Source organism: Pseudophryne corroboree, chromosome 7 (assembly GCF_028390025.1).
Source record: "Pseudophryne corroboree isolate aPseCor3 chromosome 7, aPseCor3.hap2, whole genome shotgun sequence".
NCBI classification, from domain to species: Eukaryota; Metazoa; Chordata; class Amphibia; order Anura; family Myobatrachidae; genus Pseudophryne; species Pseudophryne corroboree.
This window is the reverse complement of record NC_086450.1, coordinates 280,952,245-280,977,792: the sequence shown is the minus strand read 5'-3', so window position 1 is coordinate 280,977,792 and position 25,548 is coordinate 280,952,245. Positions and strand designations below refer to the sequence as shown.

The following is a 25,548-nucleotide window of genomic DNA, read 5'->3' as shown; positions in this document are numbered from 1 at the left end:
TTTAGATGTAGAGGTGCGCTGGCTAACTATTATGGTAAATGGGATAGAAGCAATACGTCAATTTTCGGAACGGGACTGTTGAGGTATGGGGAGGGTTGCATGGTATCTGGAAATGGGCCTCGGGGATTTGCACTCATCTTATAGCTAGTTGGGTGATACTTCCTTTATTTTCTGTTGTAACGTCCTACTATATAGGACAACTGCTGCTCTGCAGTTACCTATGATTGTGATGAGAATCTGAATATGCTGCTACATATGTTATGACATGTACTTACTTGACCTATTCTCGTGTTTTCTTTGATTTCTTTTTATTTAGTTCTTCTTTTAATGTTTGTGAAAAAACATTCAATAAAAACGTACAGAGTAAAAAAAAAAAATGGATTAAGTCCGTTGAGTGCCGCCTCTGTATGCGAGTTTTGTTTATGGATTTGGAGGGCACCGGGGCATGTACCTGCTTGGCTCTTTAATTGAGGGCCGGATTCTCTGCATAATATATATATATATATATATATATATGTGCAATGGAAGGCGGCACTCAGAGGCTGTCATCAGGTGAAAAACATGTGCTTTAATCGACGTTTCGGGAGACGTACTCCCTTCCTCAAGACACAGCAAACAAAAGTGCAAGTGCAATACAACGTTTAAAAAGACTTACCAACCCCTGGTACGCCCGTTCCCGCTGCAGCCAGCGGCGTCCCGCTCCACGGCGCCCGCACTTCCGGGTGCAGGAGACTCCGCCCTCCGGTCGTGACGTCCTTTCCGCAGACGTGGGTTGCCGCTGCTGCAGGGGGACGCAGGAAGTGACAACACGTTGCCATGGGGTTATGAATAAACAAACAGGCAACCTCTGAAAAAATTACATTACATTAAAATTCTAGCCACATCTAGTGGAAATACACAATGTGAACATTAAAAACTGGGTACATGTGAAAAGAAACCCCGTGCACCAATAAGACACACCCTGTCTGTTGTCAGAGTGTGATAACAAACTAAATGAACATGCCTAAAATCCAACATATTTCATAAAACATACAGTTATAGTGCTGCAATGTGCAAAAATACAACATCTCTGTTCATAAAGGTAACATCCCTTTGCTCAAGGCTATCTCACTTGGGTCTATCAGTTCCTATTTTATGGCTGCTTCTTACTGGACTAATAAGCCGTTCACATGATGCAACTAGCTTCTGCTCCAGATCTATGAGCCACTATTTTTCTTTGATTTTCACATATATGATACAACTACCGTGCTCCTACGTAAACATGGCAGATCTTATGTCTGCCTCGGAGCCTCTGATTGTAGATGGAAGCACCTGCCAGCTGGCATGCAAGAGGGCATTATAGGAAACAGTTAAGGCTAAGATATTCATTTAAACCCCGTGGGTAAATGGTGTCTAGCTTATGAATCCACCGTGCCTCTAAGCGTAGTAATTTGTTGGCACGGTTGCCTCCCCGTAGTGAATCAAGGACCTGATCCACAATTTTGTAACGTACCGATGCCAAGCTGTGGCGCATCTGTGCAAAATGACGTGCCACAGGTTGGTCACTCTTGCCAGTCATCAAGGCTGCCCTGATGGAAAGGATGGCCCAGCATCGATCTGCCATCAGGGCAGCCTTGATGACTGGCAAGAGTGACCAACCTGTGGCACGTCATTTTGCACAGATGCGCCACAGCTTGGCATCGGTACGTTACAAAATTGTGGATCAGGTCCTTGATTCACTACGGGGAGGCAACCGTGCCAACAAATTACTACGCTTAGAGGCACGGTGGATTCATAAGCTAGACACCATTTACCCACGGGGTTTAAATGAATATCTTAGCCTTAACTGTTTCCTATAATGCCCTCTTGCATGCCAGCTGGCAGGTGCTTCCATCTACAATCAGAGGCTCCGAGGCAGACATAAGATCTGCCATGTTTACGTAGGAGCACGGTAGTTGTATCATATATGTGAAAATCAAAGAAAAATAGTGGCTCATAGATCTGGAGCAGAAGCTAGTTGCATCATGTGAACGGCTTATTAGTCCAGTAAGAAGCAGCCATAAAATAGGAACTGATAGACCCAAGTGAGATAGCCTTGAGCAAAGGGATGTTACCTTTATGAACAGAGATGTTGTATTTTTGCACATTGCAGCACTATAACTGTATGTTTTATGAAATATGTTGGATTTTAGGCATGTTCATTTAGTTTGTTATCACACTCTGACAACAGACAGGGTGTGTCTTATTGGTGCACGGGGTTTCTTTTCACATGTACCCAGTTTTTAATGTTCACATTGTGTATTTCCACTAGATGTGGCTAGAATTTTAATGTAATGTCATTTTTTCAGAGGTTGCCTGTTTGTTTATTCATAACCCCATGGCAACGTGTTGTCTCTTCCTGCGTCCCCCTGCAGTAGCGGCAACCCACGTCTGCGGAAAGGACGTCACGACCGGAGGGCGGAGTCTCCTGCACCCGGAAGTGCGGGCGCCGTGGAGCGGGACGCCGCTGGCTGCAGCGGGAACGGGCGTACCAGGGGTTGGTAAGTCTTTTTAAACGTTGTATTGCACTTGCACTTTTGTTTGCTGTGTCTTGAGGAAGGGAGTACGTCTCCCGAAACGTCGATTAAAGCACATGTTTTTCACCTGATGACAGCCTCTGAGTGCCGCCTTCCATTGCACATACATTGAGCTTTTACAGCCTAAGGAGGGCACCTGAGCAGGTACCCAGCAGGGACGAGGAGTGCCGGACACTTTTGCACAATATATATATATATATATACATACAAACAGAAAATTCAGCACTCACCAAAGCAAGCTCATTTATCATCACAACATCAATATATATAACTCCAGAAATAAGCGGCACTCAGAGACAGCAGGTCGCATCAAAAACGTGTTAATCCATAGGTCAGGTCAACGCTTCAGGGCTATAAACCCCGTCGTCAGGACACTAGCAGCATAACGGTATACAGCTGTATACCTTTATTTTATTTATATATATGTATATATACACTGCTCAAAAAAATAAAGGGAACACTTAAACAACACAATGTAACTCCAAGTCAATCACACTTCTGTGAAATCAAACTGTCCACTTAGGAAGCAACACTGATTGACAATCAATTTCACATGCTGTTGTGCAAATGGAATAGACAACAGGTGGAAATTTTTGGCGATTAGCAAGACACCCCCAATAAAGGAGTTGTTCTGCAGGTGGTGACCACAGACCACTTCTCAGCTCCTATGCTTTCTGGCTGATGTTTTGGTCACTTTTGAAAGCTGGCGGTGCTTTTACTCTGGTAGCATGAGACGGAGTCTACAACCCACACAAGTGGCTCAGGTAGTGCAGCTCATCCAGGATGGCACATCAATGCGAGCTGTGGCAAGAAGGTTTGCTGTGTCTGTCAGCGTAGTGTCCAGAGCATGGAGGCGCTACCAGGAGACAGGCCAGTACATCAGGAGACGTGGAGGAGGCCGTAGGAGGGCAACAACCCAGCAGCAGGACCGCTACCTCCGCCTTTGTGCAAGGAGGAACAGGAGGAGCACTGCCAGAGCCCTGCAAAATGACCTCCAGCAAGCCACAAATGTGCATGTGTACTCAAACGATCAGAAACAGACTCCATGAGGGTGGTATGAGGGCCCGACGTCCACAGGTGGGGGTTGTGCTTACAGCCCAACACCGTGCAGGACGTTTGGCATTTGCCAGAGAACACCAAGATTGGCAAATTCGCCACTGGCGCCCTGTGCTCTTCACAGATGAAAGCAGGTTCTCACTGAGCACATGTGACAGAGTCTGGAGACGCCAAGGAGAACGTTCTGCTGCCTGCAATATCCTACAGTATGACCGGTTTGGAAGTGGGTCAATAATGGTGTGGGGTGGCATTTCTTTGGGGTGCCGCACAGCCCTCCATTTGCTCGCCAAAGGTAGCCTGACTGCCATTAGGTACCGAGATGAGATCCTCAGACCCCTTGTGAGACCATATGCTGGTGCGGTTGGCTCTGGGTTCCTCCTAATGCAAGACAGTGCTAGACCTCATGTGGCATATTTGTCTATCTGGAATAGTTGGCTGAAGACACAACTTAAGGAAAAAAGTGCTTTATCTGCAAAATCACAGGGATACACACCTTGTTATGCAAATTGTGTACCTGATGTAATATGAACATTTAATATGTAGCATATATCTTACTAATATGCACTCCTACATCTGTATTTTGAGTTATATGGTGCAGCCTTAATTTTAGCATACAAATGAGTCTACTTCCAAGTACACAGCTGCAGATAAATTCTGCAGATCCGATAAATGCTCTAACCTTGCAGAGCGGTTATCAGATCGGTGTGCACCTGTACATACACTGAGCAAATGATACAATACAAACCGATCAGTTGATAATTGTATAGAGTGTGTACTTGACTTGAGACAAACATACCATAATCATTAAATTAGTTCCATTTGCCATTTGTACCTTGGATGAACTAATTTTTTTTATTTCTAAAGCTATATCTTAAATAAAAAGTTTTTTTTTTTTTTTTTTTTTTTTCAATTCTCAATAGCAACGAGCAAGAAAACCAAATATCAAATGTATGCTAGTTTTGATGGGTTGATCTAGTATGGATCTGTCTGGGCTTCACCAGCACAAGCCTCAAACACGGTTACTTGCAAAAATTATCACAAAACTCCTGATTGCAAAAGAGAAAAGAAATTACAATTTCTAAACTGTGTTTCTGATTACCTATACCCATATCTTTATTTTACACTTAGCAGCCAAGAGAATTTGAAGACTGACTTAAAACTGCCATTTTAGCTGAAATATGTACTTTAAATAAAAATGCACTTCAAACATGCCTCAGATTGGGGCATGAAGGGAAATGGAGTGATAGACATTAGTCATTATGGAAATAACAGTATTTAGGGTCCACTTATAAAACTCTTTTTTTTTTTTTTTTCTCTCCACAGGTTCTTAGTGCAGTTCAAGCAAGACAAAGTCTGTGTAAAGTTCATACAAGGAACCCAGAAGAATGGCAACATCCCCACCTGTAAGAGGAAAAACAATCGCCTTCTGGAAGTGGCAGTGCCATAATGGCACAGAGTTTAATACACGGACTAGCTCATCTATAACAGTGCAATTTAGTGAGGGGTTGGGGGAGGTTCAGCTTTTTTCTTTCTTTTTTTTTTTGTTTATTTTTGATTGGGCCAAAGGCGGACGGTAGTGTTGTGCCTTCAGTCTACGAGATTCAACAATCTTAAGAACAATATAGGCTTTATCATAATTTACCTTTCTATGCAGCTGTTTTTACCTAATACAGTGAATCCAAATAAAAAGGTTTCTGGTCAGCAATCTATAGATCGAAACCATCGTTTTGCAACAAAAAGTTATTCCCACAGTAGTACAGTCAGGCTATATGATCCACAGTCTTTCAAATGTGTCCCACTAAATTGCACAATATAAAATACTGAGGGGTATATTTACTAAAATTTGGATTTTTATAAAAATATATAAAAAATTGTATGTCAGTAAATGTGTTACGACCCCTGAAACACAACATTAATATAGACCGATTTTAATCTACACAAATAGCTTAAAACTGAGCTTTGGTAAATATACCCCTAAGCATACCCTATTGGTTCTCTATGAGAAGAGTTATGACCCTCCATTATTTACATTATACCTGTAAAAAAAAAATTGCATTACTTTTAAACTTGCATTTATAATTTTAGTCCCTTTTTAAGAAAAATAAAAAAAAGTATATTTAATATAGACATGCTCCATCAAATATAAGAAGTTTTTATTTTCCTATGTATAATCTGCCACAAACCAGTAAATTCCCTGGAACATTTGCATAGACGACCAAGCCGAAAGTAAATGTTTTTAAATAGTTTGTGTTTGCCAATTCAGAAGATGCATTGCCTATGGTCTTATGCGTTACTGCATCTTGCTTCTCTACATTGCTACAGGAAACTAGTATAATGACCGCTTCTGTTATTTTAATTATGTGTTAAAAAATAACTTGGGTTGAATTTGTTGTTAATGTTTACTTATTATGACTGAGTATACAGTACATGTAGTCTTTACTATGGAACCATGCTGAGTATCAGCTGGGAATGGTAGCTCTAAGTGACTGCACTACAGGAGTGTCCCATCAGGGAGTGTATGCCGGGAATGTTCTCACAGATTAGATGTAGTTATCCATGTACATCATACTGTACCTCCCAAAGTGCAAACTAAGGAGAGCGTAATCTCCACCTCCAATCCACAGATAGCTTGCCAGCAATTTCCATAAGATCACACCTACTTCCGAAAAACTGATCATTGGAATAGTCCTGCCAAAATTGGGACTACTGGCATGTATATGTTACTATGCCTTCTATATAATTAACATCTAAACAGAGCAGCCTGCATCCAGACAAAGGGGACACAAACCTAAAGAGGATAAGTGTAAGTTCTTAGCAACCAATCAGATTTTAGCTATTATTTATCTAGTACATGCTATAATATGACTCTGGTTGCTATGTGTAACACCTCTACTTGTTCTCTGTGGAAGGTACAGTATAATAAATATTCTTAGGGTTACTGTATGTATGAGTGTGATGATATGCACCATAGTCACGTGGGCAGTGATGTATGGCTGGTAATATTGTCACACATGTTTAGTTTTGTATGTACATGGAAGCCATCTATGCTACATCCAGTCTGCCATAGTTACTAAGCCACAAATAATTCACAAATAGCATTTATTCTGTATTTACCATGTTGCCTTATAGATGACACTAATCTGACTCATAAGTATTTTCTGTTTGATTCAGTCAAATTGAATCTCAGGCCTTATTTCTCAAACTCACCACAAAGCCTTACAACCCACTAGTGACAGAGCTGGAACAATTCAGCGTTGCATAAACATATGCTCTTTTACTGAAACAAGCCTGTTTGTCCTACCTCCCAAATATTAATTACAAAGAGCCTTATGTTCGTATTCTGCAGAGTATGGAAGTAATTGAAGTTAGGGTCTCAAATAATAATTCATGGGATTATATCCATAACCCACAGGATTTGCCATATGACATAGTACTATGCAAGTCAGGACTGTACATTTACATTTTATTTGTAAGTGATATTTAAATTAATCGGAATATTAATGAAAGGAAAAGGTCTCCTTGTGTATTGTGTTATAGCCTATACAATGTGCAATAATCATTCACTTTGGTATTATTTATTTCACAATACTGTGTAATTAAATACTCTTGTAAGTACAGTAGGTTGAAGTAATGGACAGATAATTGGTGGTGATTGTTAGTGAAATACATTACTAGGAGCAGTCTCCGATTTCCTGTAGGTGGAGACCAGAGAAGAAATTCTGATATTCAATTTTTATTATTCCTTAGTACTTTTTCAATAGTACACTTCTGTCTTACCTGTTTGTATCCCCATTTACTTTTTATTAATCATGTACCTATTGTAAGCTGCACCCAAAAGTTCCTCCAATCGAGATCTGCATTATAAAGCATTCTTTGTAATTTGCTGAAATTAATCTTTTATAAAACTGAGACATGACATGAAAAATCTTGGACTCTTGGCTTTTTTCACCCAGTAAGATTGTTTCCTGTATTTTTTCCTTAATTACCAATGAATATAGTAGTATGACAAAGTGCCTGTACATTTTGTTTTCTGTCCTGGGTCTGGGCACCAATGTACCAGTCTGCCAGGCATATGCGGGCCAATATCGGTGCAACAAAGGGGTTACCAACATTTTGTTTATCAATGATAGAAGACCCAGTGCACAGATCTGTTACAGCCCCATGTCCCCTGTAGAAAGGGCCCTACCAGTTACATTTGAACAAAGTGGGTGGGTGGAGTCATTTCATGTAACAGGGTCCCTAAAGGAGGAATTTCCCAAAAAATCAGTACCAGAACCGATCACCAAGCTCACAGATTACTGCAATTGGACAGAACAACACAGGCCACATCTATCTCTTTGGGAAGATTCTCCATAGGGTTACTAGATGAATGTAATTATTGATATTCAAATTTCAATCTTTAAACTGGGTACACATTAGATGATGTGTAAATGATGCGATGGTCGTCCCGATTTCCCTTGAATTCCCGGACAAACGATATAGTGCATACCCACTGTCGGTGGTGGTTCCAGGAGGTGGGGCCGCAGCACAGTCCAAAGTTCAAATAGGGGAGCCACACCACCTGCCAGTGAGTCAGTTTGGGATGACAGTTGTTGGCAGTTGGTGTGGCTCCCCTATTTGAATTTTGGACTGTGCTACAGCCCCACATCTGGAGCCCAAATTGCCCACTGTCCAATCTTCTAAACGACCAAACGATATATTGTGCATAGTTTGGTAATTAACGATACATCAGGTGTATATGTAGGTGGTGCGTCTACACTGCACAATTTGCTGAAAACCGTTGACTATATTATCAGTTTAGCCTGCATGTAGGACCAATTTGAAGATGCAACGAATGACTCATGGAAGTGCGCGATAGTGAATATACACTGGACGATGCGGATGTTTTGACGGTCCGATTTGGCTCAAAATTACAAATCGTCCGATTTATTGTCTAATAGCTTAACAGTATGTGTCTTTTGGATGCTACATGGAACTTCTCTAAACTATTTTTTGAGGCAGCACCTTTACAATCTAGTACTTAATAAACAGCAAAAGAAAGTTATAGTGCAGAAAATACACACAACCTCTGCAAGCATCATCAACTTGTAAATAGTTGATAATCCTTTGATACTACTCCATACTTGGTATTATAGTGCTGTTTTATTCTGCCTACAACAGAAGCACTTCACATGGAAAATTACAGATTCATTTTAATTTAGGGATTTCACTAACTTGGCAGCCTTTGCATTAATTGGGTGGTGCAGGTTAGGGTTCATTATATATTTTTTTCCTATAAGTTAGTGTGCTGCTTACTTTGTGTGGTCCTTGTGCATGTGCGCTGGAATCATTAGTCATTCAGTTAACGTTCAACTTTGATAATATTGCATCGGACAGACATGTTTGATGAACCTACATGCCCGACCAATCGATATTTTTCAATCAGTAACAAGCATACACTGTACAATTATCTGTCCTATCCAGCCAGATAATTGTATAGTGTATACCCAGCATAAGAATCATAAAATAAGGCAATCAAAGTTTCCAGTTCTGAAGGCTTCAGCTTTTCAGTAATAAGAGAAGTAGTGGTGATGGGGTATAGTCTGAGAAATGCACAGCACGGCCATTGTAAGTACGGTCTCTTTGGTAAGAAAATCCACTGTATTAGTATTTGCCTAGCAGCAATAACACCCGTACAGAAGATCACTGAGGCATGTCATTTGTGCTTGTCTTTACACATTCTCAGGTGATCTAAGCCTCACATAGAAAAAGGTCGGAACTGAAATTAGAGGTAATAAAGGTATACAATTACTTCACTGAACTTTTACAAACAAATGACATGACCTAGGTAAAGCTTATGAAAGAAACTAGCCATCTCCAGTTCTTGGAAGCCCCAGGGAGGTACAATCTGTAGTATTAGCTTTGCGTGGAAGACAATCACTGCAAATAAAAATAAAAAGGCTGTTTGCAATTATATTTAGTCTGCAGGAGTAAATGTAACCATCAGGGGTGTTTCTACAGAGGAGGGGGCGGGTGTGCACCTCTGGGTGGGCCCCCTCCTCTGCACGGCGCTGTAGACTCCGGCATTGTGCCGGAGTCTACTGCGCATGCGCAGGTCTCCGGAAACATGGCACCCGCCATGATCCTGAGACCAATTTTGTTACTGCGTATGCGCGGCGGCGATTTCCACCGCAACCGCAGCGCCCGACGCTGGACTCTGGAATGGTAAGCATTAAAATGGGTGTATGGTGTGGGCCCCCCTGGACCCAGGGGCCTGTGTGCACCGCACACACTACACCCATTATAGAAATGCCAATGATGATGGTACACCACAAAGTCACACTAGACTAATAGAGATTAATCTATCAACAGTAAGTGTCCCCCCAAGGTTTTGTTCTTGGACCTCACCTATTCTCACTCTTTACATTCTCTGTAGGTGAGCTCATAAGCTCTTTTGACCTCCAGTATCATCTGTACGGGTGACACTCAGATCTACCTTTCCTCCCTTGACCTCTCCCCCTCTCTCCTCACTCGCATCTTCAAGTGTCTCTCTTCCTGAATGTCCCAATGCTTTCTTAAACTTTAATGTCTAAGACTGAGCTGATAATTTCCCCACCCTCCTGCATAACCTTACTTCCCACAATTTAATTATCTATTGACAGCACAACCATCTCCTCTAGCCCCCAAATGCACTGTCTAGGAGTTACCTTTGACTCCTCACTCTCCTTTAATCTACACATTTAGTACCTTTCACAGTCCTGCTGTTCCATCTCAAAAATATTTCCAAGATTATACATTTCTCAGCCTGAAAGCTACAAAGTCCCTCATCCACTCACTGGTCATCTCCAGATCGGACTACTGTAACCTCTTTCTTTCTGGTCTCCTTGAGGAATCAGGAATCACATAGATAAGATATCTTCGCATCTTTCTTTATTTCTTTGTTAGGCAGGACAGCACAGGGATTTTTCAGCATAGCAGTGCAGGTTTACATCAGTAGAGGTGCATAGTAGTACAGTATCACATATACATATATGCAGCGCCCCTAGGAATTAACATATTACACAAAAATGTTCCACAAGGGTATACAGACGTTTCAGCCCGACATCCGGCACTACCCATCATGATGACGTCACGCCAGTAGTCAGGGAGTCAGTTTAGGCTCTAGTGTCTAGAAAGTGCAAACCATCACCATGATACAACAATAGCGGCTTCTTTATAACACTATCAGCTCAATTGTATAGATAGTACATCCCCATTAAAGCAGCTTATTAAATGTATCGGACTGTATAGATGCAGGGGTATAGCAGTAATAAACGTATCAATAATACTCTCCTAAAAAAAGAATATATGATTGCGACATCTAGCCTATTAAACTGTCTTCCTCCAAAGGATATTTCAATTAAAATTAGGTTTACAAAAAGCATGATAGATTTAGATTTAGTGCAAATGATCTTCCCACATAGGTTAAGCATCATGGGCAATTAATAATGTAAATAAATTTACTTGAGCAGGTCAGTACATATTTTCTTACAGAAATGCGGGTGTGTAAAGTAATTGTCCGTATTTACAAGTGGTACATGTACATTTGAAGCACCCTGGTGTCCTTATAAAAAAGTTTTTTTGTATCCGTAACAGATTTAGAAGTGAAATACTTTTTGAACAATCTTTTTGAGCATTTTACCCCAAATAAAAAAAAATCAAAAGGCTACTTTTGTTGAGGTGGAATATTTTTATCCGCTTTAAAAATGGGCCACAACCTTTTGGAATTTCTTGCAACTCTAGTGCTGGCTACATTAAACTGGCTTACAAAAAGGAGTATTGATAAACATGCTTTCTCTTTAACTCAGTGGTTCCCAAACTGTGTGCCTAGGTACCCTGGGGTGCCTCGGGACACTTGCAGGGGTGCCTTGGATCGGTGGTCCAGGACCAATTCAAATTATTTATGATTAATGTAATAGGCAAAACCAGTGCTGGTGGCTGTCAATCATAGAATATGTGGAGAAACACAAGCATATCCTGTCCCTCACCACATAACTGACCCTAAGGATGACATATAAACACAATTTACTTCATTTAATATTTCTTTCTAAATTTCTTAATCAGAAAATTTGGCCTAGGGGTGCCGTGAAAAAAATTCTGATACTCTAGGGCGCCGTGATTCCACAATATTTGAGAACCATTGCTTTAACTGTTAAAACAGTCTGCCTTTGTCTCGGATTAAGCTTTCATTTTGGCTATCGCTAAATCCTTACGAGCATAACCACTCTCTAGAAATTTGTTTAGCATAATGTCCATTTGAACATTCAACTCTTTCTCATCACTGGTAATTCTCCTAATTCTCAAAAATAGTGGGAAAGGAAGACCATCATGGCCAGAGGATGCTGGCTACTGGGGTGTATCATGGTGTTCATATCTGTTGGTTTAGTGTAAATGTCAGTTTTTAATCCCTGATCTGTCCTCTTTATGGATACATCTACATAATATATGATCTTTTCACTACAAGTAAATTTGATGGCCACATGACCATCAGTTTTACCTATTCTTGTATTGAAAGATAACCAGAAGTATGGGCACAAAAGCTGGTACTGTGGCAAAGTTCAGCAGCCTATGTTGATTTCTCTGATTTGGATTTTAATAGTAATTAAAAACAGATTTTTCCCTGAATATGGGTGACTGTACCAGGAAAAGCTCAGCGCTGCTCCTTCACAGCTAGCAAAACTCTCCAAAGTGATAGTTTGTTGCAGCCAGAAACCAATCAACATGGCTGTATGATAGAGATTCTAGCCATTGATCACTGTGTCTGTTGGCTTTACCAAAGCTTACAGAGGTTTCTGCTGCACAGTCTTATGAGAACCGATATTTGGCACTGCAACACATGTCAAAGGCTCCTGAAGGAAGTCCAAAGGTTATTCCTAGAAAAAGGTAGAAGATACTAAGCTCTTGCATGAGGAGCTGGTTTCTACCTGGAGCCGGTGGGCAAAGTCTCTTTGCCTAAGTGTTTTGAATGTTGAGAATTTGGGCATTTCTGTGCTGGGCGCCCAAGCCGCCGGGAACCCATGGACTGTACAGTGGCTAGGCTGGGTCCCGCCTTTTTAGTTGCTGTACCATGTCCCCCTCTATAGGGGATCTATTGCTGTTTCCTGTGACTAATAAACCAACAAGTTGCATTAGCCCTGGTGGACTATGAGAGCAAGCTAACAGTAGTCTCCAGTTCTGTTGTTCCAAAAGAAGTGTCAGCAAGGTTGCCTAAGCTGAAAGTGTTATGCGTTCATAGAACTAAAGAGGAATGTGAGTGAGTTTGTCTACCACTTACAATAAAAGAGCATGTACAGTAATGGCTGCTGCGGTTTTAAGATTACCATACCCCCTTATTCTGGGGCAAGACTTTCCCTTATTCCAGGAAGTTATTGCTGATCGGATCCGTCTGGATATGTCGACATCTGATACAATGGCCAAACTTTCAACCTTAAAAGGAACTGATAACACTCTCATGAAATTTGAGAAGAAAATCTACAGACAATCATTTTATGGATTCTGGATACAGGTCCATGACCATTACACAACCTAAGTCTTGCCCAAGATGACACTGCTGTGGGAACTTTTGTGCCACCAGACGGTGCTGAGGACCGGTCCCAATTCCAAGACTTGTTTAATTACACGAATGTGCTAGTGATCAACCAAATGATATTACCCTAGAAAATGTGTTCAAAACCATTGTTGAAGTTGATGGTGTAGTGAAAGCCGCCAGTTCAGCAGAAGATGAACCATATGTTTTTTGTTAAGAGAAATTTGTCGTATAGTGTGGGGGACGTTCAAAGGAAAAATATTGATCAACTACTGATACTGCAGGTAGAAGTTCCTAGTTTTGAAAGTTGCACACACACCTTTCTAGAGTTCATTTGAGAGAGAAAAAAACCTTTGAAAGACTTACTACAGTTAGACTGGCAAGGAATTGGTATGGCAGTGAAAAGGTACTGTTTATCCTGCCCAGTATGTCAAAAAACAACTCTAAAACCTGCTTACAGATTCCCCCTAGAGTTCATCATCAAGGTAGAAAGTGAGAAGAAATAATTTATCATGTTAATGTACAAAAGCCCTGCCACGAGATAAACCCTGTGTCTCCAATGACGGCTATTAAAATGGAGGACTGTGAGATGCCTCTTAATTCCCCTTGGACATAGCCTTTGAGACAACAGGTGGTAAAAATTATGACTCAGAACAGGGATGTTTTTTCCTGTTACTGGACATGCAGTACTACTCATAAAGAGCACAATATAGTCTCTGTGCAGTGAGGTCAGTGGCTGGGGAGGCAGTGGCTAATTAAACCATGCACCCCCTTATAAAAACCAGTGTGGGGTTTCCCTTATTTAACAATAACCAGCATCAGGCTGAACCATGGCTGAATAATCCTTCCCTGCTGGCAGATTGCCAGCAGCTGCCTCACGCTGGTTTATATAAACCAGCCAGAGGGGGCAGAGCGATAACGTAGTGATTGGTTCACGACAACCATCTTGAATTTCAAAAATTATGCTGAGACACTATTTTTTAAATGGGAACCTCTGCCGAACCCCGCAGAATGGCTGGCAAGATCCTCCTGGATCCAGGCCTGCCGCCATGCCAACTCTCTACACTGGGTCCCGCCATCACAAATGCCTTGTCTTGCTGCCGCATATGCCAACTACCCAGTGGATAGCCTCAGCAATACAATTACCTGCGGTCATTGACTGTCAGTAATTGGATACCCGCCTTAGTAGGACAAGGCATGCTGTCATTGACGTTTAAATATCAAAGTCAGAGAATATGTGAAATTATTTAAGTCAATACAAATAGGAAATCTCAAAAAAAAATCTTAGAGGGGCAGTTGCATTAAAGCACCTCCTATATGCCAGATGTTCTAAATCACATATGGAGAAGTGTTTGTGGCTGGAATTTTTTGAAACTGATTGTTGATAGTCTCCTGAGACAGCACTGTGACAGATTGTATAATAAAATGTTAAAAATAGCCCTTATTCCCAGGAAAACCAAAGTTCCCACAAGCCAGGAAGCTGGGAAAATTGCTGACATTTCTCCATTTGCTCTAGGCTAGTTTCATTCTGTAGTGTTTTGCAGTTAAAAATTCATTGCAGTCAGTAAATACAGTAATGCATACTGCGTTATTTATAGGTAAGTGTATTATTGGTTAATAGTTGTTAAATGTGCTAAATCTAGAGCAATCTGACACAGATCAAGCTCCTCACTTTTTTTTATGGTCTCTGCACATTTCTATTGATTTCACAGTCGCCATAAACTTGTATGTCGACATTATTGCTGCAGCTATTATCAGAAAAAGATAAGCTCACCATCGAAGTTTATTGTTTTAGTCACGTAAGGGCAGGATGACCTGCTGATATGTGTACTAAGAAGTGACTGTGTCCATCTGTGCGAAGTGAGCATGAGATCTCGCATTTATTTGGGAGATCACGTACATGCGCATTGGGTCCAGCCAAGAGGCAGGACGCAGCACATTAGCACTACTCTGCGGGACTTGCAGGACTGCAGGTATCACTGGAGCGGAAGTTTTATTTCCCCTACTTTAGTGGCCCAGATATTAATACATCTTATTTATTGCTTCCTGCTTCGCTTCACCCTTATTTAATTATATAAGAGAATAATCCATAATCCATATAATCTATATACTAAAATCTACTTTCTTTGCTCTTATCTGAAATTATATCCCCTGTGCCACTCTGTGGTGCTATGTGATTCAATGCGGCTATTTAATTGTTTGAGCGAATTTAGCTCCCATCTAAAGAGGATGGGAGCCATTCAATGGTCTGGTGCGACCAGCTATGCAATGGTTGCGATGGATGCATTTTTAAGCAGATGTTTCAAATTTGAACATTTTATTAAGAAAGCACTGATTTCCTTATGTGGCTTTAAAAAACAAACAAATACAGCTCCTTGTTTGAAACTTCTCTTGAAAAACGATGTCCCATCCCCTGAGATATCACCTTGTGAGTTATAGGGCGGAATGCAGCAAAGGTAATTTTGCAGTTAAACTTCCGAAAATGCAGTTTTGGAGGTTTGTTCATATTTTGCCCATATTTGTCATATGCACTAATGCAATACATTCCGGATCTTGGACCAGGTAGACAACGCTATTTGCCTATGGGCTTGTTTTCGCAATCTGCACTGAGAGGGATCTAATCGGAATCTTCCCATTGTCCCCTGTGGCGCGCACGTGATCAGACACATGCACAGAAGGACTCTTGGGTCATAAACCAAGACATCCTTATTTTGCAAATGAAATATCTTATTGGGAGAGCTGTCCTTTGTGATTTTTATCAATCACACAGTGTTACTAAATGTCGCTGTGCTTGCAATAAGTATCGGGATGCATCACATGCAAAATGCAATACTTGAAGCATTCTGCATGTTAACTGACTAGACTTTCACTAGACCACAGCAGCCAATCAGACAGTGGTTTTCACTGTGTAACTAGCACTTGAAACATACAAGCTACATGCTGATTAGCTGACAATGGTTTAGTGAAAGTTTGTACTGATAGTACTACAGTATGTATCCCCCAAAATATACAGAATTGATGTCAGGCATTAAATCAAGTAAGACCATGAAGAGCAGTGAAGGACTAATGGTGTGGCTTTTGAATGGATTATAATGAAAGACTATAATGAAAATCTCATTCCTTGACGTGCTAATAGCATTACACCTTAGTGTGAGGGACCAAAATACCCATCAAATTGAAGCAACTGCCAATCATCGTCGAGCACCTGCAAGTAATACACCTTTCATATGCATCTTTGATGTACTCGTCCAACTATTCCACACACCCTCTCACCCTTGTTATGCCATTTTAAAGCTGGGTACACAATTGAATGCTTGAATGACCCGGTGATCTTGTGATGGTCCGATACAATATATCCGCTGTACAATGACACAATATAACATTACAGGATTAATGTTACCGTGCTGCATTGTAGGTTCCAGTGTCCCATCTGATTTTCATCATATAAGATGGGAAGATGCGGTCACACAATTAATCAAATACACACTATACGATCCATCGCGGATCGCAAGATTGGCCAATATATCGTATAGTGTGTGTACCCAGCTTCAGTGTAAGGACTGGTAACAGCATCTACAGATAGATGTGTAAGAATTGTTTGTGCTTAATTTATATCACGTATCAATTGGAAATAATTTATTAATGATACATGGTCAGCTGCTCACCTTCACTTAAAGAAAGATTAGATATTGCTGTTTTAAACCATACAGCAGCATATTAAATATAATTTCTCTAACGTCCTAGAGGATGCTGTGGTCCACATTAGTACCATGGGGTATAGATGGGTCCACCAGGAGCCATTGGCAGTTTAAGAGTGTGGGCTGGCTCCTCCCTCTATGCCCCTCCCACCAGACTCAGTTTGGAAATTGTTCCCGGATGAGCCGGTCACAGCATGGGTAGCTCTCCTGTGCTTTCCTGTGGAAAAGTTTAGTTTAGAGGTTTGTTTTTTTTTACAGGGAGACTGTTGGCAACAGCCTCCCTGCAGCGTGGGACTAAGGGGGGGGGGGGGGGAGCAGTGTCCACCCTGCGGGGTCTGATCGGTCCCCGCCGCAGGGGCACCACTCACCCCAGCAGCATGCCGCCAACCCCTTACAGAGCTGAAGAAAGTGGTGAGTTAGTTACCGCCACCCTCTAGCAAGCGGGGGGCTGGTGTGAAGATGGCGGCAACAGGGGAGGACGCGCGGTATTACCGCGCTCCCAGATGGTTACCAGAGACACACTGTGAGGGGCGCCCTGGGCCAGCGCTTACCCCTCACACTTGGTCAGCAAGCCTGTCGGGCCCTGGGGATCCAGCCAGCACAACTCCTCAGACCAAGAGGGGGTTGTAGAAGGGAAGCTGAATACTTGCCTGTGTGTCCTATTAAGGAGCACAAGTCAGCGCTGGTAAGAGGTGTCTCTTAGTATAGAAAGCGCTGGTGTGGGTTGGCTCCAATCTCTGTCTCTCTCTTGCCATTCTTGAGAGGGGAAACTCTGTTCTACCCCATCCTGTGTGTGTGTGGTATGTTTGGTGGTCACTAGCAACGATGTCCAGGGATACTGTGTCTTATGCTGCAGAGGATTTATTCTCCCAGGATGATCCCATTCCATGCAATCAGGTTAGCACTGGTTTAGCACAGATTCCAGCAAGGGAACCAGAGTGGTTTTCCTCTTACTTGGTTGTCCCAGATTGCTGACAGGGTTACCAGTACTGTATGGCTGTGTGGCCCTTGTCAGGTACCTCGGGCCCCGCTATATATCCCCACAAACGTGCGCTTGTGCAGGTAACACAAGACGACACGGACACCGATTCTGACACTACAGATGGTGACGGGGATGTGTTGCGGCGGTCCGCATCTCTGGCAAGGGGGGTGCAGCTGTTGATAGAGGCGATCAGGGATGTGTTAAATGTTAATGATACCAGGTTAAGGAGGCTTTCTTCACTGAAAACAAGAAAGCTTCGCTAACCTTCCCTGCGTCAAAAGAGCTGAATGCTATATTTGAAAAGGCCTGGGTGAACCTTGAAAAGAAGTGTCAGATTGCTAAAAGGGTTCTGGTACCTTTTCCTTTCCCTGAGGAGGACAGGAAGAAGTGGGAAAACCCGCCAATCGTTGACGCTTCTGTATCTAGACTCTCAAAGAAGGTGGTTGTGCCAGTATCGGGATCTACCGCCTTGAAGGAGCCGGCAGATAGGAAAATTGATAATACTCTGAAATCAGTGTACACTGCTTCAGGGGCCATATTACGTCCCACTATTGCTAGTGCGTGGATTGCTAAGGCTATAGTGAAATGGTCGGCTGCCTTGATGGAGGATTTGGATACGATGGATAGGGATGACGTTGCATTGTATTTACGTAACATTCATGATTCTGCAGGTTTCATGGTGGAATCTATGAAAGACCTGGGTTCCATGGCTGCGGGAATTTCTTCCATGTCTATTTCAGCTCGCCAGGGACTGTGGCTTCGCCAGTGGTCGGCCGACGCGTAATCCAGAAAAAGTGTGGAGTTGCTGCCCTATACAGGTCAAGCTCTCTTTGGGGAAGCCCTAGACACGTGGATATCTACCGTGGGTAAGTCTCCGTATCTTCCCTCGGCAGCTCCTGCTCCGTTGAGGTCCTTCTCCTCAGCTTCGCAGCAGTCCTTTCAGCCCAACAAGACCGGAAAGGCCAAGTCTTCCGGTTCCTTCTTCAGAGGAGGTAAGGTTAAGTCCAAGAAGCCTGCCGCTGCAGGTTCCCAAGAACAAAAGCCTGCTTCGGGTACCCCTAAGTCATCCGCATGATGGTGGATGGGACGGCCCGGAGGTGGGGCCGAGACTCAGACAGTTCAGTCACGTCTGGGTCTCCTCCGGCCTGGATCCCTGGGTGTTGGATATTGTCTCTCAGGGATACAGGCTGGAATTTCAAAGTCTCCATCCTCATCGGTTTTTCAAGTCAGGCTTGCCAACTCTGTTGGAGGACAGCACAGTACTACTGGAGGCTGTTCAACGGCTGGTAGAGGCACAAGTCATTGTGCCGGTACCACTGCACATGCAGGCGAAAGGTTACTATTCGAACCTTTTCATGGTACCGAAACCGGATGGTTCGGTCAGGCCTATCCTGAACCTGAAATCATTGAACCCCTTTCTAAAGGAGTTCAAGTTCAAGATGGAGTCTCTCAGGGCGGTAATATCAGGTCTGGAAGAGGGGGAATTCCTGGTATTCTTGGATATCAAGGATGCGTACCTTCACGTTCCTATCTGGTTGCCGTATCAGGCTTATCTCTGCTTTGCATTGCAGGACTGTCATTTTCAGTTCCAAGCACTGCCGTTAGGCCTCTCGACAGCGCCGAGGGTGTTTACCAAGGTAATGGCGGAGATGATGGTGCTGCTCCGCAAGCGGGGGGTGAACATCATTCCATATCTGGACGATCTCCTGATAAAGGCATCGTCCAGGGAACAGCTGCTACAATCCATTGCTCTCACAACAGGGCTGCTTCAGAGTCACAGGTGGATTCTGAACTTTCCAAAGTCACATTTGGAACCAACCCGGAGATTGTCTTTTCTGGGAATGATCCTGGATACGGAAGTACAGCGGGTCTTCCTTCCTAGGGACAAGGCGTTGGTGATCCAATCTATGGTCCGGGATGTCTTGAAGCCTCCCCGGGTGTCGGTTCATCAATGCATTCGTCTTTTGGGAAAGATGGTGGCATCTTACGATGCTCTCCAGTACGGGAGGTTCCATGCTGGGATCTTCCAACTGGATCTACTGGACAAGTGGTCGGGATCTCACCTCCACATGCATCAGAGAATTTGTCTGTCGCGAAGGGCGAGGATTTCACTCCTATGGTGGCTCCAATTGCCTCACCTGCTGGAGGGCCGCAGGTTCAGGATTCAGGACTGGGTCCTGCTAACGACGGATGCGAGCCTCCGGGGCTGGGGAGCAGTCACTCAGGGGGTGACATTCCAGGGAAGGTGGTCAAGCCTAGAAGCCGGTCTGCCCATCAACATTCTGGAACTAAGAGCCGTCTACAACGGTCTTCTTCAGGCGGCCTCTCTTCTAAGAAACAGGGCCATTCAAGCACAGTTGGGCAACGTAACAACAGTGGCTTACATAAACCGACAGGGCGGAACGAAGAGCATGGTGACGATGTCAGAGGTCACAAGAATACTCCTCTGGACGGAAAAGCACGCGTTGGCGCTGTCAGCCATCTTCATTCCGGGAGTAGACAACTGGGAAGCAGACTTCCTCAGCAGACACGATCTCCATCCGGTAAAGTGGGGCCTCCATCCGGAGGTGTTCAAGGAGGTAACAGATCTTTGGGGTCTACCCCAAATAGACATGATGGCCTCTCGTCTCAACAAGAAGCTGCAGCGTTATTGTTCCAGGTCGAGGGACCCTCAGGCAGTGGCGGTCGACGCCCTGGTGTCTCCGTGGGTGTTCCAGTCAGTGTACGTGTTTACACCACTCCCACTCATCCCAAGAATCCTAAAGCTCGTAAGGAGAACAAGGGTTCAAGCGATCCTCATTGCCCCAGACTGGCCAAGGCGGGCTTGGTACGCGGACCTTCTGGATCTACTGCAAGAAGAGCCGAGGCCTCTTCCTCTTCGGGAGGACCTGCTGCAACAGGGTCCGTTCGCCTATCAAGACTTACAGTGGCTGCGTTTGACGGCATGGAAGTTGAGCGCCTGATTCTTGCTCGGAAGGGTATTCTGAAATAAGTGATTCCTACCCTCATACAGGCTAGGAAAGGGGTAATGTCTAAACATTACCATCGTATTTGGAAGAAATATGTCTCTTGGTGTGAGTCCAAGAAGTTTCCTGCAGTGGAATTTCAACTGGGACGTTTCCTCCTCTTCCTGCAGGCAGGAGTTGATATGGGGCTGAGATTGGGATCTGTGAAGCTCCAGATTTCAGCCCTGTCCATTTTCTTTCAGAAACAATTGGCTGCCTTCCCGGAGGTTCAGACCTTTTTAAAGGGGGTTCTGCATATCCAACCTCCCTTTGTACCGCCTACGGCGCCTTGGGACCTTAACGTGGTGTTGCAGTTTCTCCAGTCGGATTGGTTTGAGCCTCTACAGGAGGTGGAGCTCAAATTTCTTACATGGAAGGTGGTCACTTTGTTGGCCTTAGCTTCTGCTAGGCGTGTCTCTGAGCTGGGTCTTTGTCATGCAAATGCCCTTACTTGATCTTCCATGAGGATAGAGCTGAGCTCCGGACTCGTCAGCAGTTCCTTCCAAAGGTTGTGTCGGCATTTCATATCAACCAACCTATTGTGGTGCCAGTGGCTACTGACCCCTCGATTACTTCAAGGTCCTTGGATGTCGTGAGGGCTCTGAAGGTTTATGTGAAGAGAACTTCTCGTCACAGGAAATCGGACTCTTTGTTTGTCCTGTTCTATCCCAAGAAAATTGGGTGTCCTGCTTCTAAGCAGTCTATTTCTCGCTGGATTAGGTTCACTATCCAGCACGCCTTTTCTACGGCAGGACTGCCGTGTCCAAAATCTGTTAAGGCCCACTCTACTTGTAAGGTGGGGTCTTCCTGGGTGGCTGCCCAGGGTGTCTCGGCAATGCAGCTTTGACGAGCGAAAACTTGGTCGGGGTCGAACACGTTTGCACGGTTCTACAAGTTTGATGTTTTGGACTCTGATGATCTGAAGTTCGGTCAATCAGTTCTGCAGGAGCCCCCGCGCTCTCGCTCCCGTTCTGGGAGCTTTGGTACATTCCCATGGTACTAATGTGGACCCCAGCATCCTCTAGGACATTAGAGAAATAGGATTTTGGTACCTACCGGTAAATCCTTTTCTTGTTGTCCGTAGAGGATGCTGGGTGCCCGCCCAGCGCTACGTTTTCCTGCATATGTTATTTGGTTCAGTACCACTTCATTTAGTATAGTACTGCATAGTTACTGGGTAAGTAATGTTTCAGCCAGTTGCTGATTAGTTCAAGTTAGTTGACTTGACGTGCCTTGTATGTGTGAGCTGGAATGAATCTCACCACTATCTGTGTTAAGTCCTTCTCTCGAAGTATGTCGTCTCCTCGGGCACAGTTTCTAGACTGAGTCTGGTCGGAGGGGCATAGAGGGAGGAGCCAGCCCGCACTCTTAAACTCTTAAAGTGACAATGGCTCCTAGTGGACCCGTCTATACCCCATGGTACTAATATGGACCCCAGCATCCTCTACGGACTACAAGAAAAGGATTTACCGGTAGGTACCAAAATCCTATTTTGTGGGATATTCCTTTTTTGGGGACTACCCACAAGCATTAAGTATCTCCAGGATTTATGTACAGTGAATGCAAAAGTTGTCCCCATAGGTTTCTACTAGAGATGTGCAGTTTGGTTCTTCAGAAGTCCGAACCTGTCAGGAATCGGCATTCAGCAGCATCTCACTTACCAGCGCGCTGGTGTGCAGGCCTCCGGAGGTCACGGCCCCAGTCGCGTCTGCATGAATGCACTGTCCGTGAGCGTCATGTTCAGTGTCACTAAGTACCCCTGAACCGCATCCAGTGTGTGCCGGAGTCTGTCCAGCATGGGCGCCGTCATGACACCTGCACTCAGCTGATCCAGACATCCAATCCTGCACGGTGTTTGCACACAGAGCCCAGCAACCAATCACCGCAGAGCAAGGGGTATAAGTTCCAGTCCATGGCTCAGTCTAATCGCCTCGGACAACAAGTCACTTTCAGTGTACAAGTTCTCCTGCTTCCTGTGTTCCTGTTTCCAGTGGTTTCCTTGTTGTCATTCCTTCATTTCATCTTCAGTCTTCAGTTTGCTATGAACTCCAGCCACAGTCTGCCACAACAACTTGCAGTAAGACTTTCTCCAGGTGTTTTTTCATTACTCAGCCTGTGCACCTAATTACCAGCATCTAGCATTGTGTATTGCATTCAGCACTTAACAACTTGCTGTGTTAGAACTGTCTCCTGCTTGGGCCTTGCTTGGCTTAAAGAACGTGTGCTTCTACAGAGACTTTGTGCTTTTATTGCTATTCATTATATACCGGAGTTCCGTTTGCTTCATCTGATTTCATTATTGCCTTTACCATTTATATCAAGTTTCAAGTTTATCTTCATTGCTCATTTGTTACCAGTGACTTTTGAAATACTCATTTCATCGGATTAAGTTATCATTCATTATTCTTGTCATCAGTTATACTAGTTACCCTTCATACATCATTTCTGTTGTTGCTGACTTCCAAGTCTATCATCAATTGTTTTCACTCATCTGTTTATCAGTTTGTTCAGTTGCTGTGTGACCCCTGTGTGATAATAAATATCAAGCGCATATGCGCGGGACTTTTCTTCAGCCTCCTCCTTTCATCTACCACACCTAAACTGACCCACTAGTGCCCCCTCCGGGGACAGACAAAACTACAGACCTGACAGAACCCACCCGAATGTTGTGGATCCGAAACGAATAGAAACCCAGCCCGGATCCCTGGAGAAGATCAGAAAAGAGTCCCAGTTTTGACTCTTCCCACGGTTCAGAATTTAGATTTTAAATCAGAATTTCGGTTTTTGGATTCGGTTTTCACTGCAAAAAAAGAAAAAGAATTATGGTAAAACTTATCCTTGTTAATGCTTTTTATTCAAGGTCCATGGGATCCACAGGGTTAACCTTGGGGTATGCTTGGTGGAGACCAGGATTCAGGCACCGAACAGCAAAGTTTTGAGACTCCCAGGATGCACTGGGTTCCTTTCCCCTCAAGCCCCACCCACAGCTCAGATTCTTTGGTTTTAGTTAACAAGCCCAAAGCAAGAGCTGGAGAGAAGAGAAGGAAGAATGGTACACACAGGAAACACACTAGTAGGAGAAGGGAACCGGTGACAGAAAGAAGTAACCCATTCAAGTTAGGTGCATCAGAGTGAGCACCCTGTGGATGGGGAGGTATCCCTGTTTAGTCTGAAGGACAGTCCTATCATGATGAAAAATCAGAAAGGGGGGACTGCAGGAGTGTGTGCCCAAGATAGAAACTCTGCAAGCTGAGGCAATTGCCAAGAGGAAGAGAGTCTTTGCGGTAAACCATTTGAGGTCAACAGTATCCAAGGGTTCAAAGGGAGGCTGGTGTAATGCCTGAAGAACCAAGGACAAATCCCAAGGAGCCACTGGAGGGACACAGGGAGGTTAAATCCTTGTAGGAAGGTATGGATATGTGGCAAGGAAGCAAGTATTTTCTGAAACCTGATTGACAGATCTGAGACTTGAACTTTGAGAGACGCAAGATGGAGACCAATGTCAGGGGCAGCCTGTAGAAATGCCAGGAGTATAGAAATATAAAACACCAGAGGATCATAGTGGCGATGAGTACACCACTGAAAGTAAGAGTGACAGATATGGTAATATATGCGAGCTGATGGTTTAAATAACTGCGCTGGAAACCCAATATTCCTTAGGATGGATGACTCGAGAGCCATGCCGTCAGAGACAAGCGAGCTAGGTCCAGGTGTAGACAAAGACCTTGTGACAAAAGGTCTGGTCGAAGAGGAAGTGGGAAGGGTGTGTCTATGGAGAGACACTGAAGATCCATGAACCAATAGCCTGGACCATGCTGGAGTCACCAGAATGATTGTGCCGCCCTCCTCTTTGAATTTGCGCAGCACTCTGGGAAGGAGAGATACGGGAGGAAAGAGATAAGCCAGACGAAATGGACACAGGACTGTTAGAGCTTCCACAAATTTTGTGTCCAGATCCTCTGTCCTGGACTTGTACACAGGTACCTTGTGGTTGTGTATGGAGGCCATGAGGTCCACTATGGAAGACCTCATTTGTTCACCAGCAGCTGAAAGATGTTTGGGTGTAGAGACCACTCTCCGGCGTGTACATCCTTTTGACTGGGGAAGTCTGCTTCCCAGTGTTACAGCCAGCAGGAGTGTTGCACCGGGGAGCCACGGCTTACCCATCCGGGCGTTGTGGCCACTTCCTCTGCAGCGCTGCGGCGGTTGGTGGGAGAAGGAGGCCAATGATTGGATGGAGGTCCGGGAAGCAGGAGGAGGCTGGGTAACGTCAGAGGGGAGCTTAGTGTGGCTGCAGTGCGAGTGCCGCTGGGCTAAAGGCGCCTCCATCTCGGTCTGATCACATGCTCAGCAAAGGCCAACCAGAGGCCTGATTCAAACAATCCTGCTGCAGCCAATATTTGGGAAGGGAAGGGTATATCTGGGAGCATTCTGGTGCATTCTGACGCCAGTGCAACGTCTTCCGCAGCTAGTATGCATGCTAGTGCTCTGTGCTCCCAGTTTCTAGTGTGTGCCCTTGCTCCTGGTTCCTGTTGTTATTGCAGTCCTAATTCCTGGTTCCTACCCACCTGGCTCTCATGCTCCTAGACCCGAATGGCTCAAAGTTGTCCAACTACTGACATCATCCCGCTTCAGCCGCCTCTGTTACCGCTTTAGCCAGCAAAAGAGTGACTTAGCCTCTGATAACGGTGAACCGGTTCCTACGCCT

At 44.1% G+C, this 25,548-nt stretch overlaps 1 protein-coding gene and 1 long non-coding RNA gene across 7 annotated transcripts in view; one reads left to right on the top strand and one right to left on the bottom strand.

Annotated features, from left to right (window-relative positions):
* Window positions 1-7,536, top strand: part of MYO1B (myosin IB) — a 518,726-nt gene extending 511,190 nt beyond the window's left edge. For all 4 annotated transcript variants that reach the window (XM_063934156.1, XM_063934153.1, XM_063934155.1 and 1 more), the window contains one exon: window positions 4,935-7,536. In XM_063934156.1, the coding sequence (XP_063790226.1) occupies window positions 4,935-5,058 (124 nt within the window). In that variant the 3' untranslated portion in view covers window positions 5,059-7,536. The remainder of the gene's footprint in view (window positions 1-4,934) is intronic.
* LOC134945098 (uncharacterized) overlaps window positions 1-25,548 on the bottom strand; it is a 224,914-nt gene that overhangs the window by 59,929 nt on the left and 139,437 nt on the right. The gene's annotated exons all lie outside the window — the stretch shown is intronic.